The 12,935-nt window shown below is 36.1% G+C and overlaps 1 protein-coding gene across 2 annotated transcripts in view; it reads left to right on the top strand.

The window, feature by feature from the left end:
* The window catches only part of DSCAM (DS cell adhesion molecule), a 441,807-nt gene that overhangs the window by 326,569 nt on the left and 102,303 nt on the right, over positions 1–12,935 (top strand). For both annotated transcript variants that reach the window (XM_085208737.1, XM_085208749.1), the window contains exons 12-13: positions 9,224–9,420; positions 12,444–12,540. In XM_085208737.1, the coding sequence (XP_085064863.1) occupies positions 9,224–9,420; positions 12,444–12,540 (294 nt within the window). The remainder of the gene's footprint in view (positions 1–9,223; positions 9,421–12,443; positions 12,541–12,935) is intronic.

Genomic DNA, 12,935 nt, shown 5'->3' with positions numbered 1-12,935 from the left:
TTTTAAAAAAATCTTTAAGCAAGTTATCCATCATCTTATTCCTGGACTGTGCTGCCTTTAAGGTGATTTCCCTTTCTACTAAAATCTTTCTTCTTTTTTTGACCAGCTGAAGAGATCTGTTTTCTGTGTAGAAACTTCCAGCCAGTTGAGAAGCCAAAACAGGAAAAAAGACCTCACAGCGAAATATAAAAGATAGACTAGATTGTGAATCAAGTTTATGAAGTTTTTTTAAGCAACAAGTGGAGCTAATAGTCAGTATGTGGTTTGACCATTCACAGGTCATTCCCTGATGATCTCTGTGACAGCGAGCAAACATTGGAATTTTAACTGGAAAAAACAGATTAATATCCATTAAAATAAGTGCCTTCAGATCTTTCTATTAGTTTCTTCTTCTCCCCAGTTGAACCTCCTTTCCCATCTTTCCTAAAAAGAGCAGCATTTATTGGCATCCTAAGTAACCACCTGAAGTGAGGTTAAGATGAACGAAACTGCATAGTTCTGTGAACATACTCTAACTCCAAACATATATGAATAATTTTGTGTGTATACACAATGCCATAACATCTTTCTGATGGTATTAACATGCAGTATATATATTTATTTGTATTTATATTTTATGTTAATGTATTTATGTAACAAATGCCTACCTTCATATATATAGAGAGTACCTTGCTGATTTTAATATCTTTGAGTTTTGTTCCTATCATTAGAGTATTGGATGCTATTAGGATATCTGCAGCTATCCAGTCAATAAAAATACAGTTCTTCTGGGAGGTCAGGCAAGACTAGTTCTACCAGAGCTCACTTTCTTATACATTAGCAGATAGTATTTCATGCCTTTTTAGTTCAGAACGGTGCTGTTATAGATCCAAGTCACCGTGCTTACTTGCATGAATGAACAATGAATGAAAACCATTAATGTCCCAGCATGCACTGCTCACCAATACTCACTTTTGTTGTAGCCAGAGTTTCTTAGCATGTTTCTGCTTCATTTAAACCCATAAATACCTCAATTAATGCTTGCTTCTCTTTCATTAAGAGGGACATTTACACATGTCACTTCACAGCCTCCAAAACCTAAAAGGCTCCTGAGAATTACATACAATATATCCTAATCAAAGCTCATGTTTTCCAGTGATACTGTGCCTTAAAACAAACAAACAAAAAAAACCTCTACAAAATAAAACAATAAAAAAACCTCAACAACAAAAATTGACCTCTAAACTGTTATTTTTCATGAAAGAGCACAAATAGAAGGTTTAGAGAGTAACAAATTCTAATAAAATGAACACTCCCCTGTGTCATTCTGCAGTCTGTTTTTTACTGATTTGTGTTTAAGAAGTCTCAAAAAACAAGACCACTGTACTTTACAATTGCAGTAGCAATAACCCTCTCATTAACATTAAAACTTGAAGCTGTCTTGATGTCAGACTGAATTCAATTTAAGATCAAAGCAATGGAGTATGTATCTAGAATTATATATTGCTAGTTTTAACCATTCTAACAGTCCTTCTCTTTACAATTTGACTTTTATACAGGGTGAAGAAAGACAGTAATTGATCTGGAACAGAAAGTTACCCTAGAAATACATACTTAATGGATGCATATTTCTAATATAAATTTTTAGGCATCCAAACTTCAGCAGTGATTATGGTGATAAGACTGTCCATTAATTTATTGAGAAAGGAGGTAGTCTTAGTCTAAATTTTCATAAATAATAATTATATGCATTTTCAAGTATTTATATTTTTTATAAATATTTGATCACTTATTTTACTTGACAATTAGACAACCTCCGAGAATACTGATTTTCCAGTGCTTCATGTGGATTACAGTAATTTGTCACAAATTTCCAGAGGCTTTTACTATAACTGACTGCAGGGAACAAAGCTGTCAGCTTATCATTTTCCATTTTCTTTCTCTTGGTTTTTAGGAAGTACAGATAGACAAAATGGGAATTGAAGCTGCATGACAATGAAAAAGAAAGTCGCATTCATTTTGATACCATGTCAGAGTCAAAGGAAAGACCAAAAAATATAAGCAGCTGCTGGTCTCATGAGTATTATTTGCAGGCAGCAGTTTGCACTGTACAAACATAAAACTAATGCAAGCAAAGACCTCAGGAAGAGGGAAGAATTGCCTCTGCGGTTTGAGAGAAAAGGCCTTTTTATTTTATTAATGTGTCTTTTGGTTAAAATTCATAGTTGTCATGCAAAATAAATCAACTTCTTTTTCTATAATATGACCTGAAACTGCTTCTGAGTGAATAAGATATGAACCCTAAATGTTCACAGCCTTTACCCTGACATATTCAATCAGATTGTGAGGCGCCGGTGAAGCTGCCAAGTACTTGGGACATAATTGTCATTCTTATTAAAGCTTAGAATCAAACAAGGCCTGTTCCAGCTTCGAAATGCTAGAACAGGCTTCAAAGTGTTTGAATAATACTTATAATCAAAGTAACTTTGTTTGTATCAGTGGAATAGCTTGCTGAAATCATCTGTTAAAGTGAATAGAAGCCTTATTCATTCCCACTTGGTGATATATCCTTTCAGAATGTTTTTCAAGATTACCTTGTAGAGATATTTAATGTTCTGATAATGGAGTTTTTACACACTGCTGAATCTCATGTTTAGATATGGGATTTGTAATACCAACTAAGATAGCTGGGACATGGGCTGGTCATACTCATGTTTGCTTTTTCTTTATTATTTACATGTCCTAATTCACTAAATATAAAGCTGCGGTTTCTATGGAGCCCAGTCTCTTTTTCATAGCAAGTACTATGCAGTTTTTCATACTGCATTTTCAAAAATTTTGTTGCTGAACTGTTAATGAAACTCTTGCCTATTTTCCAGAAATCTGTTCAGGTAAAAGTTGCTAATGAAAAACCAGTAGTACTCCTATTAGGGCAGCTTGGGAGTAAAAAGTCATTTCATTTGGTATACTTTATTAAAAATAAATAAATAGAAATATGTTCATCAACAAATTATCTGAATTTATGTAATGTATTTTGTAGACTCCTGAAACTAACACTGAATAAATAATTCAGCCTGTCACATTAATTCATCATTTTTTTCTCTTTCTACTAAAAATTCTCAGGTTTATATGTTTGAAACAATTTCTCCTAGTTTGAAACTTCAGCTGTAATTAATTTCAAAGGATATGCTATTTGGTTTTGAAATGTACCATACTGATTATCTAGTAACTGGTTGACTTAGCTAAGTAATATTTCTATTTGAGAATTGTATTGCTTACAACAAATTCATTACTAATTCTAGGCAATAGAATAAAATACGCATTCAAAATTCACTTTCATGAAATATTTAGATATTTGAGATCGAATTTTTTTTTAATTTTTCTCCTAAAATAATATGTCTCTGAGAAGTTTCACAATAAAGGAACATGACTGGGTCACAAACATGAAATTCATGTTTAAATTTACTGATTATTGAAAGAAGGCACATTTTTATTATTTGCTAATTTCCAATATTTCATTAATTAAAACAGAAGGAAGTAAGTTAACGGTGCACTCATTATTTTTGTGAAATTAATTTACATTCAAAAAATTGGATGCTTACTTTTGTGTTAACATTCTTTTACCCTTTGGGACATGCGGTGTTCTTTCATTTTGAGGATGAGGATGAGGGCTAAGAGCAATATTTTCAACTGCTAGGGAAGTCACAGTTTTGCCAAGAAACGGTGTGCTTTAAGTACCATTAGGTGCCATTAAAATCCATTAAGTACCCACTGATTTAAAATTTTCTGCTAGTTTCAGTGTACCATTTGAATTCTGGAGAGATGCTATTTAAGTAAGCAAAAATGTCACAACAGAAAAAGAAAGGTGAAGTCAAGAATTCAAGTTATTTGCTAATTGACTTGAAGAAGTCTACTATATTTGAAAATAAGATAATCAATAGAAAACAATTAATTATAGTGTGAGAACTTGACCCTTCTAAATGTAAGTAATTTATTTTTATGAACTGTCTTTACCCAAGCAAAAATAGGTCAGGGAAGAAGGAATTTTTGGTGTGTCATGGACAGAAGCATATTCTCACTGTATTAGACCAGCATGCTAAATTTGACTTAAATATTAAATTGTAATTGAAATTCTGTTTTTTCAATACAATTCAATTCAACTTTAGAGCAGCTTTCTATTACCCAAATTCCTATTCTCATCCATGATGCTATTTTTACCTGAGGTTGTTAAATCATTAGAGACCATGGTTCTCTATCTCTAGGTGTATGAGAAAAACAGATGGAGTTCATCATCCATCATTAGAGCACATCTCTGCAACTGAGCAAGGCATTGCAGGTTCCTGAACAATTAGTGTAAAGGGCACTTTTGAGGACACAGTTCGCCTGGTTAGATGAATAGATGCTATAGAAATCTTTCTTTCTGTTGAGTAATCTTTGATGGCTAGATTGGCGAAGATGCTTGCAAGATGGATCCCACCACAGTGGTAAGCATTTCCACTCTGTGGAGCTGGGAGCAGGGCTACTCTATGGATGGGTGCTGTCAGACCTCAGATTGGCCATTTCAGGCATGCTCCAGTGAAGAAGTAAAGTTCTGTGGGAGCTATGCTCAGTCAGGGCAGAAACTCCTAGCTAAAACTAGGAGAAGTGAAGGATCAGATTTGATATTGGAAAAAAATTCTTCACTGCGAGAGTGATTGGGCACTGGAACAGGTTTACCAGGGCAGTTGTCCCCATGTCTGTCAGAGTTTAAGAAGTGTTTGGACAGTGCTCTCAGACAAAGAGTTTGATTTTTGGATGGTCCTCTATGGAGTCAGGAGTTGGACTCCATGATCCTTGTGGATCACTTCCAACATGGATTATCCTATGATTCTATTGTTCTGTGGAGATTTGGTGAGGCATGTTAATGTGCCAGGAATTGCATCATGGGCAACAGCCAGGACATGTCAGTTATCAAGCACACTCAAAGACTAACTGTTCAGTTATGTCCATATCCATGCCCCTTTTTTCCTCTGCTGCTTCCCTTCCATTCTCAAGAGCATATTTAATCTTGATTAATGTTTGGATAAGGGCAGCAATCTAACATTTAAAACAGCTCAAAACACATTGTACAGTGTTGCATGACATCTCCCATCAGTTGTGTTGTTGTATGTGTGGTCTCCTCACCATAACAAAGTTTCTAGAAAAATTATCTTTTGGAAACTACAGATCGCAGTAGTTCTTAAACATGTAGAGAACTTCATTTTGGCCATAGAATCATTTAAGGATGATGCTTGAAAATTTATTGTTTAACTACAAATTGAAAGTCTTGTCAAGATAATTGTTTTCGTTTTTATTTGCACTCATTTACCAGTTCCTGGTAAAACATTCAGCAACGGCAGAAAATAAAAAGGCAACTAAAGGAATTTTTACTGAATCTCAGTTCAGATTTTATTTCATTTTAGAGTTAAATAAGAGGTTTTCATTTTGTATAAAACACATTCATGTGTATTATGAGTAATATCCACTCCTGAATTTTGCACTTTGTTTTTTAATAATGAAGTAGTTAATAGTGTGAAACAATTAAGTTACTCCCCACAAAGTTGACACAAAGAAGGGGAAGATAATGGGTTCAACTGGGAAAATGAGTAGACAATTCAGCTTTCCATATGGAAGGTCATATTTAAATAAAGAGATCTCCTAGATTAATGCTGCTGTCATTGAAATGGAAATCACTATAGTCTGTAGACTGTGTATTCTAGTTTGTCCAATAGGCCACCTTTATTATTGGCCAGTTCCACCTGGCATGCTTCAGCTTCAGAGAAAGATGAGGAGAATTCTAGAGGAAAGAGACTTGGATTAATTTGCCTGATTGGAAAATCTACTCCAAAACTCTGGAACATGATACTTGCACACACATGGCAACATTATCGTTCCTTCCAAAATTCTCTTACATAAATGCATGTCAATATACGTGTGTGTGTTTGAAAGAATATGAGAGGATCCACATTTAGATGCCACATTTTATGACATCTAAATAATCTCAATATACTTCTAAATGCATTCACTCAAATTCTTTTTAAGACATCCCAGGAGAATATCTCATACATATATACCATAGATTCAATTTGCTTGTTTACAGTTTTCTAAATTATTTTGACAGTATAGAGTCAGTATATTTAACTCAGTTATTTGCATTAGTAATTTGATAAAAGATAATTGGAGGATGAAGAAATACATTGCCTAAAATATCTTTGGGAACATGGCTTTGTTACCAGAAGTCTTTTGACATAGAGGAAGATAAAAAAGAAGAGCTTATGATTTAGGACCATTGGAGATAAATTGCGAAGAGTGAAAAATTAGCTTTTGAGGAAGGGAAAATATTTAGCTGTGAGGCATTGCTATGGTAATAAGGAATCAGTGTGGAAGATTATGTGACAGGAAAGGAAGGATAAGTAGGGATAAAGCTGAATCTGAAGAATGAAGTCATCTTTCTTTATGCATTTTTATGCTGTTCTTATTAAGAAAGTTAGATGAAAAAGAAATTGAGCTTCGCTAGACAGCCTCTTTTTCAGAAAGGAAGCAAGATGGTCATTTCATTTGGTACTGTTACCCATGAGGGGACACTTGGTAGACACTTATATAGGAGAGTGGTATGTGGAGAAGTCTCTGAGATAGACTCCTCAAGGTCCATGGGATTTAAATTCAATTCCTGCATCCCATTTTTTTTTGGTGAGGCACACAATGTGATAATACCTGAGAAGAAGGAGGAAGGTAAATCTGCCAGTGTAAGGCTCACCTGCTCAAAATGTTGAGACCTCCTGCCACGAGCCATGGGCACCCTAAGTGCTCAGGCGCCTTGTAGGGAGAAATGTTCAGAGTACATGCTCCCTTCATCACTAGAGGGCAATGGGAAGTTTGGAGTAGTAGATAAGTAGAGAGATACTGATGGGAAAGAAGACTACAAAATATGTGATTTAGGGCACTTGGGATGTTGGAAAGATTTCGTTAGGGAAGGAAAATGAGACTGAAGAAAGAAAATGTGCCTGTGGAGAGCCGTGTGGGAACATGAAGAGGTTGCAATAGGAAGAGGACAGGGAGAACTGAAGGGAACATGAATTTATTCCACTGAGGGAAAATGAGAGAGATGTGCAAAAGTGCTGTGAATTACGAAGTAAGGGACATGTTGGAAGCCTGAGAGATTATGGAAGAATGAAATGGAGTGACAAAAACTAATGATGGTAATGTGGATTCTTTAATAACCTGCCACTCATCTGAATTGGGTCTCTTACTGCATAAGGGAATATATTGGTCTAGTTTAAGTGTTGCAGATGAAGACAGATATATTCAAGTGCACATACCTATGTAAATGGGGCCCACAAATCAACAGCTATTGAGATTTAGTTGTTTCTTTGTTCAGACACAAAAAGATGATGGCCCCAAAAAGTACCTTTCTGATAGCCTTGTTGTGAGTATCAGTATCTGGAAAGAATTCAGGTAAAGCTGAAGCTATTTCCATTATCTAGAAGATGGTATCAGACTTGTCCCAATTTTCTGTTCTGATCATTCATCATTTCTTCTCTTCTGATGCTTTTCTTTGACGAAGCTAATTGGTATATAATAGCAACATAGTCAAACAAGACATGCATTGTCACTAATTTACATCACTGCCTAAAGAGCCTGATGTCTTTCACAAGACTTTCCTAAGTATTTTTCCTGTAATTAGATCCCACTCATAATTCTAACCCACAGCTCTGCAACCCTGATAATTTTTAAATCAGTTTATTATGGTTCAGGAGTCCTTTGTACAGAAATGGCTGCATCCTGACATATTGTCACATTCAAGCATCAATAGCTCTGACATGTGAAAAGGTCATGCCACCAAATATTAACATTTTAAAATAGAAATTATAGTAATCCATTTAAATACAGATTTTTTTTTAATTTTTATTATTTTTTTTCTGTCTGGTAGTAATAGAAGCAATTTATGCAGAAGGAAGAACAGAGAAGGTCTCAGACCAGCTTCTCTGCCAGTGTTATCTTCTTAAAATTGATACCCAGAGAAGTTCAGATGGAGTAGGTTGTGATGAGGAGAGGCAAGTGTTCATGCATAAAAAAGAGTATACATAGCATAAAAATGAGTATCATAGAGCTAAAGGCACCTCCGGAGTGCAAGACCTTAGCAAACGGACTTTTATGTTCACCTCAAATACTTCGAAAGGAGTGGACTGATACATTTATGGAAGAGCAGGTCTGAATGTTATCAAGGGCTTTCTAGATTCTCCTAAGCAGATAAATGATCATAACTAAAAGACAGACTTCTGGACTTTTTTTTTCCTTCACACAAATGCCTAACTGCTATTTATTGGTAGACAAATTATATGGTAAGAAAAAGACAATTGAGGACATCAAAGAGTCCATCTTGTTTTAAAAAATGAATTATCATTCCAAAATATGAAAATACTTAGATTTTAAGTCTTTTCCTGTTAGGCAAGAGAGTACTTTAAAACTTAAAAAATTACAGATTCCTGAATGGTTAATGAGATTGACGATTATGTCTCAACTGTTCTGCAGATTCTACAACTAACTTTCAGATGTATTAAGCACAAAACAAAATAGGTTTGTTTTCAGTTTAATTATACTTGCAGTTCAGTACAGTTTAGTTATGTGCTTAGCAGACACATGGACTGTAAGTCCTTTGGTGCGGTCTCTCTTTTCATTTTGTACATCTCCTTGTTTAATGGAGCCCTCATTTTGATAGGCCATTACTGTCATACGCAAGAATAGAGCATATATCTGTCAGCAAATAAAACAAGTAGATGTACTTTCTATTAGCTTTGTGCACATTTGTGATGGATGTATAATAATATGACTGCCTCTCCAGAAGGAATAAGAAATTTATATCGGTTCTTTATTGGCCCTATTTCTGAATGCTTATTATTTACAATAGTTTTATGTGCTGTGCATATTTTAATCATAGTACAAATTGTCCTGTGGGCAGCAAAATTAATGGAGGCAGGTTTTGTTTATATCTTCATCTTCTGTCTCTAGCCACACTGGCCAATCCCAGGTCCTCTCTGCTAAGTTCCCTTTGAAGCTCTTCTTCATTCTTAAGAATTTCTCATGTAGAAGTAAAATTAAAATCCTTTCTCACATTTTCAACCATCTGGTCAAATATGAACAGACTGAATGAGACCAGAATGGAAGACCAACACTGTGTCAGGATATCTTACTGAAACACCATCTTTGTTGCTTTGTCTGATTTTAGTTCCGGCTATGATAACCTCCTATCCAAACACAACCCTGGCAACACAAGGTCAAAAGAAGGAGATGAGCTGCACAGCACATGGAGAGAAACCCATCATAGTCCGCTGGGAGAAAGAGGACCGAATCATTAACCCTGAAATGTCCCGTTACCTTGTTTCCACCAAGGAAGTTGGAGACGAAGTGATCTCTACTCTACAGGTAAGCAAATAAAGTGACCCGTGACTCATTTACATGTGTGAGATTGTTGGCTGGTTTGATTCTGATGGGAATGCACAGCTACTTCTGTCCTAGAAGGACAGAGCCCCATCTATGGCACAGCCTTGAAGAGCTAGGCCACCAAGAGGAGGTAGAAGAAAAGTCTGCATCCCACCTCCTGGGAAAATCACTCCCCATCTCCATCTTCTCATGCTCCAGAGCCAATAAGAGAACAAGCCTGACTCACAGCCCCTACCATCCTTTGTCTCAGAAAGCAACTCAGCTAATGCCTCGGCTTGTCCTTCCTAAGAGCAGCATGGCTCAATTTTGACTACACTGCCAATAAGCGTTAAATGATTATCTGACAGCTAGTCCAATGTGCATCAGGCTTATCTTCACCAAAATCATTAAGCTGTTCTGATATGAAAATGCTGTCTTCTAAAGTACTTCTTTTTTCTCCCTCTCTTTCATTTTGTGGGGCTTGTGAGCTTCCATTTTACAAAGTCAGGTTAGTCATCAGATTCAAAATGAGATAGAAGGAAAAGACACATGATAAGTAAGTAGTAAGTAATCTATCTACAACTATCAACAACCAGTAGTATTTGATACTCATCATGCACAGTAGCAGAAATGACCAAGCCACCTAGCAAATGGTCATAATCTGCATCTTCACTTCTGCTTTTCTCACAGGCAGATCTTTGGTGATGTGGCAAGCATGCATCTTGCTTGAGACTGATAAATCTGTATGTGGGGCTCTATGAACTACTAAGTGGTTGATGTAGGTTACTTTGAGGAACTGCATGAGTAGTACTGCTGATCTATGGACTTAACCTCCCCCCTAAGTGCTGTAGATGCAAAGGAAACTCTTGCTGTTCTGGTGTCACTTAAATGGGTGGGGTTATGATGTTGCCCTCACTTTACCAGGATACAACTTTTTCCGCTCAAATTTGAACTTTGCCAGCACAAACAAGTTTCCAGTCCATTGCTTTATATTTTTACATGTGCTTTAGAAAATGAAAAATAAATTGCTAATATATATATGTTCTTGGTCAAGTATCTTGATTTCCATTTGTCAGCCATATTCTATTTTCACAAAAATAATTCTCTAGCTTTCTGATGGTTCCATCTATATTCTGTTTTAACTCTTAAGATGTATCTATTTCTTTGCTAGTCAAAAATTGTGTTGGATGACATCCAGTAAAATTTTCTCTCTGTGAGAGAGCTCTGTCGTGGATTTTTATGAGGGAGGATAAGAGTGAACTTGTATATACTAATATAATTGAACTGTGCTTACTATTTAATTACAGAATAGACCTATAGACATCTCTGCCTTCATTCCATATTTACTGTAATAGGATAGTGCCTTGTTGCAAAGCAGTATTTATTTTGAGAAGGCTGGAGACCTGGTTGGTGAATTCTCTTCTGAACCAGTTGTACGTAGTTGTGGCATCCTACGTCCTTATCTTTGTTACATACAAAAAAACTTTGAATTTTGAGAGAGAAAATGCTCTGGAATAAGAAAATGCTAGGATTAAGATTGTCTTCGAAGCCTTTAATTCGGTGCTTTTTTGTGCATGCATGATGATGTGATCTTTAGTTGTATATTCAGCTTTTATTTTTTCTGCAGGACCCCTGCCTCAGTCAGGCATGACTTGGATTTTCTCTGGAGTTGAATTAGGGTTGAGTAATGAAAGACACTGTGTGATGCAAGGCTGATCATTGAAACCAAACTTTTCACAGGTGGCCAATAATTGTGTGTTCTTTGTTTTCTAGGTACTTGCCTTGAGCCCTTGGGGTCTGATTTGCAGAAGTACTAAGCCCTCATAGCTGCAGCTTAACTGAAAGGAAGCTGTTATGAACACATGAAATGCTATTTATTGCTAAGTCTCTGAGAGGGAAAAGAAGGCCCTAGATGTATCAAATTGGGCTCTGAAATTTTTTGTTTTTCTAGCTTAAAATTCAGCCACATATCCAACTTATCTGAGCAGTCACCACATCTCAGATGGTAACTCTCCAATATCCTTATAGCAAGAGGGAAATAAATACCTTTGTTTTAGCCAGTGGTAAATAAGGGTTGCACTCATATTACCTTGGTTTTGCTGAGGAATAAAGAGCATAAGGACTTACGATGGCTGAGCTAATAAGTGGCAACTTGTCAAGCAGCCACAAACATTATCATATGTCTGGTTCCTTAATTCCCCATACAAAATGGTGGTAATACTCTTCATGATGTCAGGGTTTATGAAAATACATTCCCTCATGTTTCTGAAATGAGTATTGCACAGAAAATGCTTTGAGAGAATGAATAAGTCTATCCTCAGGGCACAGTTTGAACTGTGTGCAGTAAATAAAGTGTGGAGAGCACACTGAATGATAAGAAAATGGCATTCAGAATATCTGCTCATTTATAGAATCTTCTCTCTCCTGTACTTTGAATGATGCAGTGGTCCTGTAGAAAAATATCATTATGATCATGTATGTAAAGAAAATACAATTTTCTATGTTGTTGAATAACAAACTGAAAAGAAAGACCACCCAAATTTTATTATGAGGCATCAAGCTGAATACTGCAGGGTTCACCAGCAGTGTTTGAACCTTTATTTCCTCCACACAGACTTCAGCCACTTGAATTATTTTCAGAAGTAACTGGAAAATTTTGGAGGCAGCAGGAGGCACCATTTTGTATGGAAAATTTCAGCCAACTGTTAAATGCTTGGCAAACTTACAAGTGACTGGAAACAAGGCTCCTAATGAGAAGCAACAGGAATAGGTGATGCTCCAACTCCTCTCTACACATGCAGAGCTGATAGCCTGCTTCCTTAACCTGAGTGTTGCTAGTCTTGATAAGCCTTACTATTTTGGATGCTTTACTGTGCATATGTATGCTAGAGTATAACATACAATATCTATTTACTACTGTCAAGTAAAATAGTTTGTACAATTTTTCTTGCACCATACAGAAAAGCTGTTGGTTTATTTTCTCTGCATGTTGTTCAATCAATCACTTCTTTTCAAACCACCTATAGATTTTGCCAACTGTGCGTGAAGATTCTGGCTTCTTTTCCTGCCATGCCATCAATTCTTATGGGGAGGATCGTGGAATAATTCAGCTCACTGTGCAAGGTAGGAAGAGGACAACATAAGGAAAAATACACAGCTATTGTAGTACAGTAAGTGTATGCCATGCTCAGAAATCTGTTGGGGGAGGGAGGCCCTGGTTCCTAATTAAGCGTATTCCTCATTGTCAAAGAAATGAGGAGCTGCATTAAGATTCTCAGTCTCTCATTTTCCAGCATTACAAATTAGATCAAAACAAAGGATAAGCTCCAGAGTCTTTCTAGATCTGTATAATTAATAAGCAGAGCTTTTTCTTAAATACACTAGCTTATGATCTACTAAAGATATTTAAAACTAACATATTCAGTAGGAAGAGTGGATACATGAGGGTTACTTTGGGGGGATGGGATAGAGGGTTGCACTTTCAAAAGAACAAATGTGCTTAAAACCCCACTAAAGCA

The sequence above is a fragment of the Meleagris gallopavo genome, chromosome 1 (assembly GCF_905368555.1).
Source record: "Meleagris gallopavo chromosome 1, MGAL_WU_HG_1.1, whole genome shotgun sequence".
Lineage (NCBI taxonomy): Eukaryota > Metazoa > Chordata > Aves > Galliformes > Phasianidae > Meleagris > Meleagris gallopavo.
This window is presented reverse-complemented; position numbering and strand designations above follow the sequence as displayed.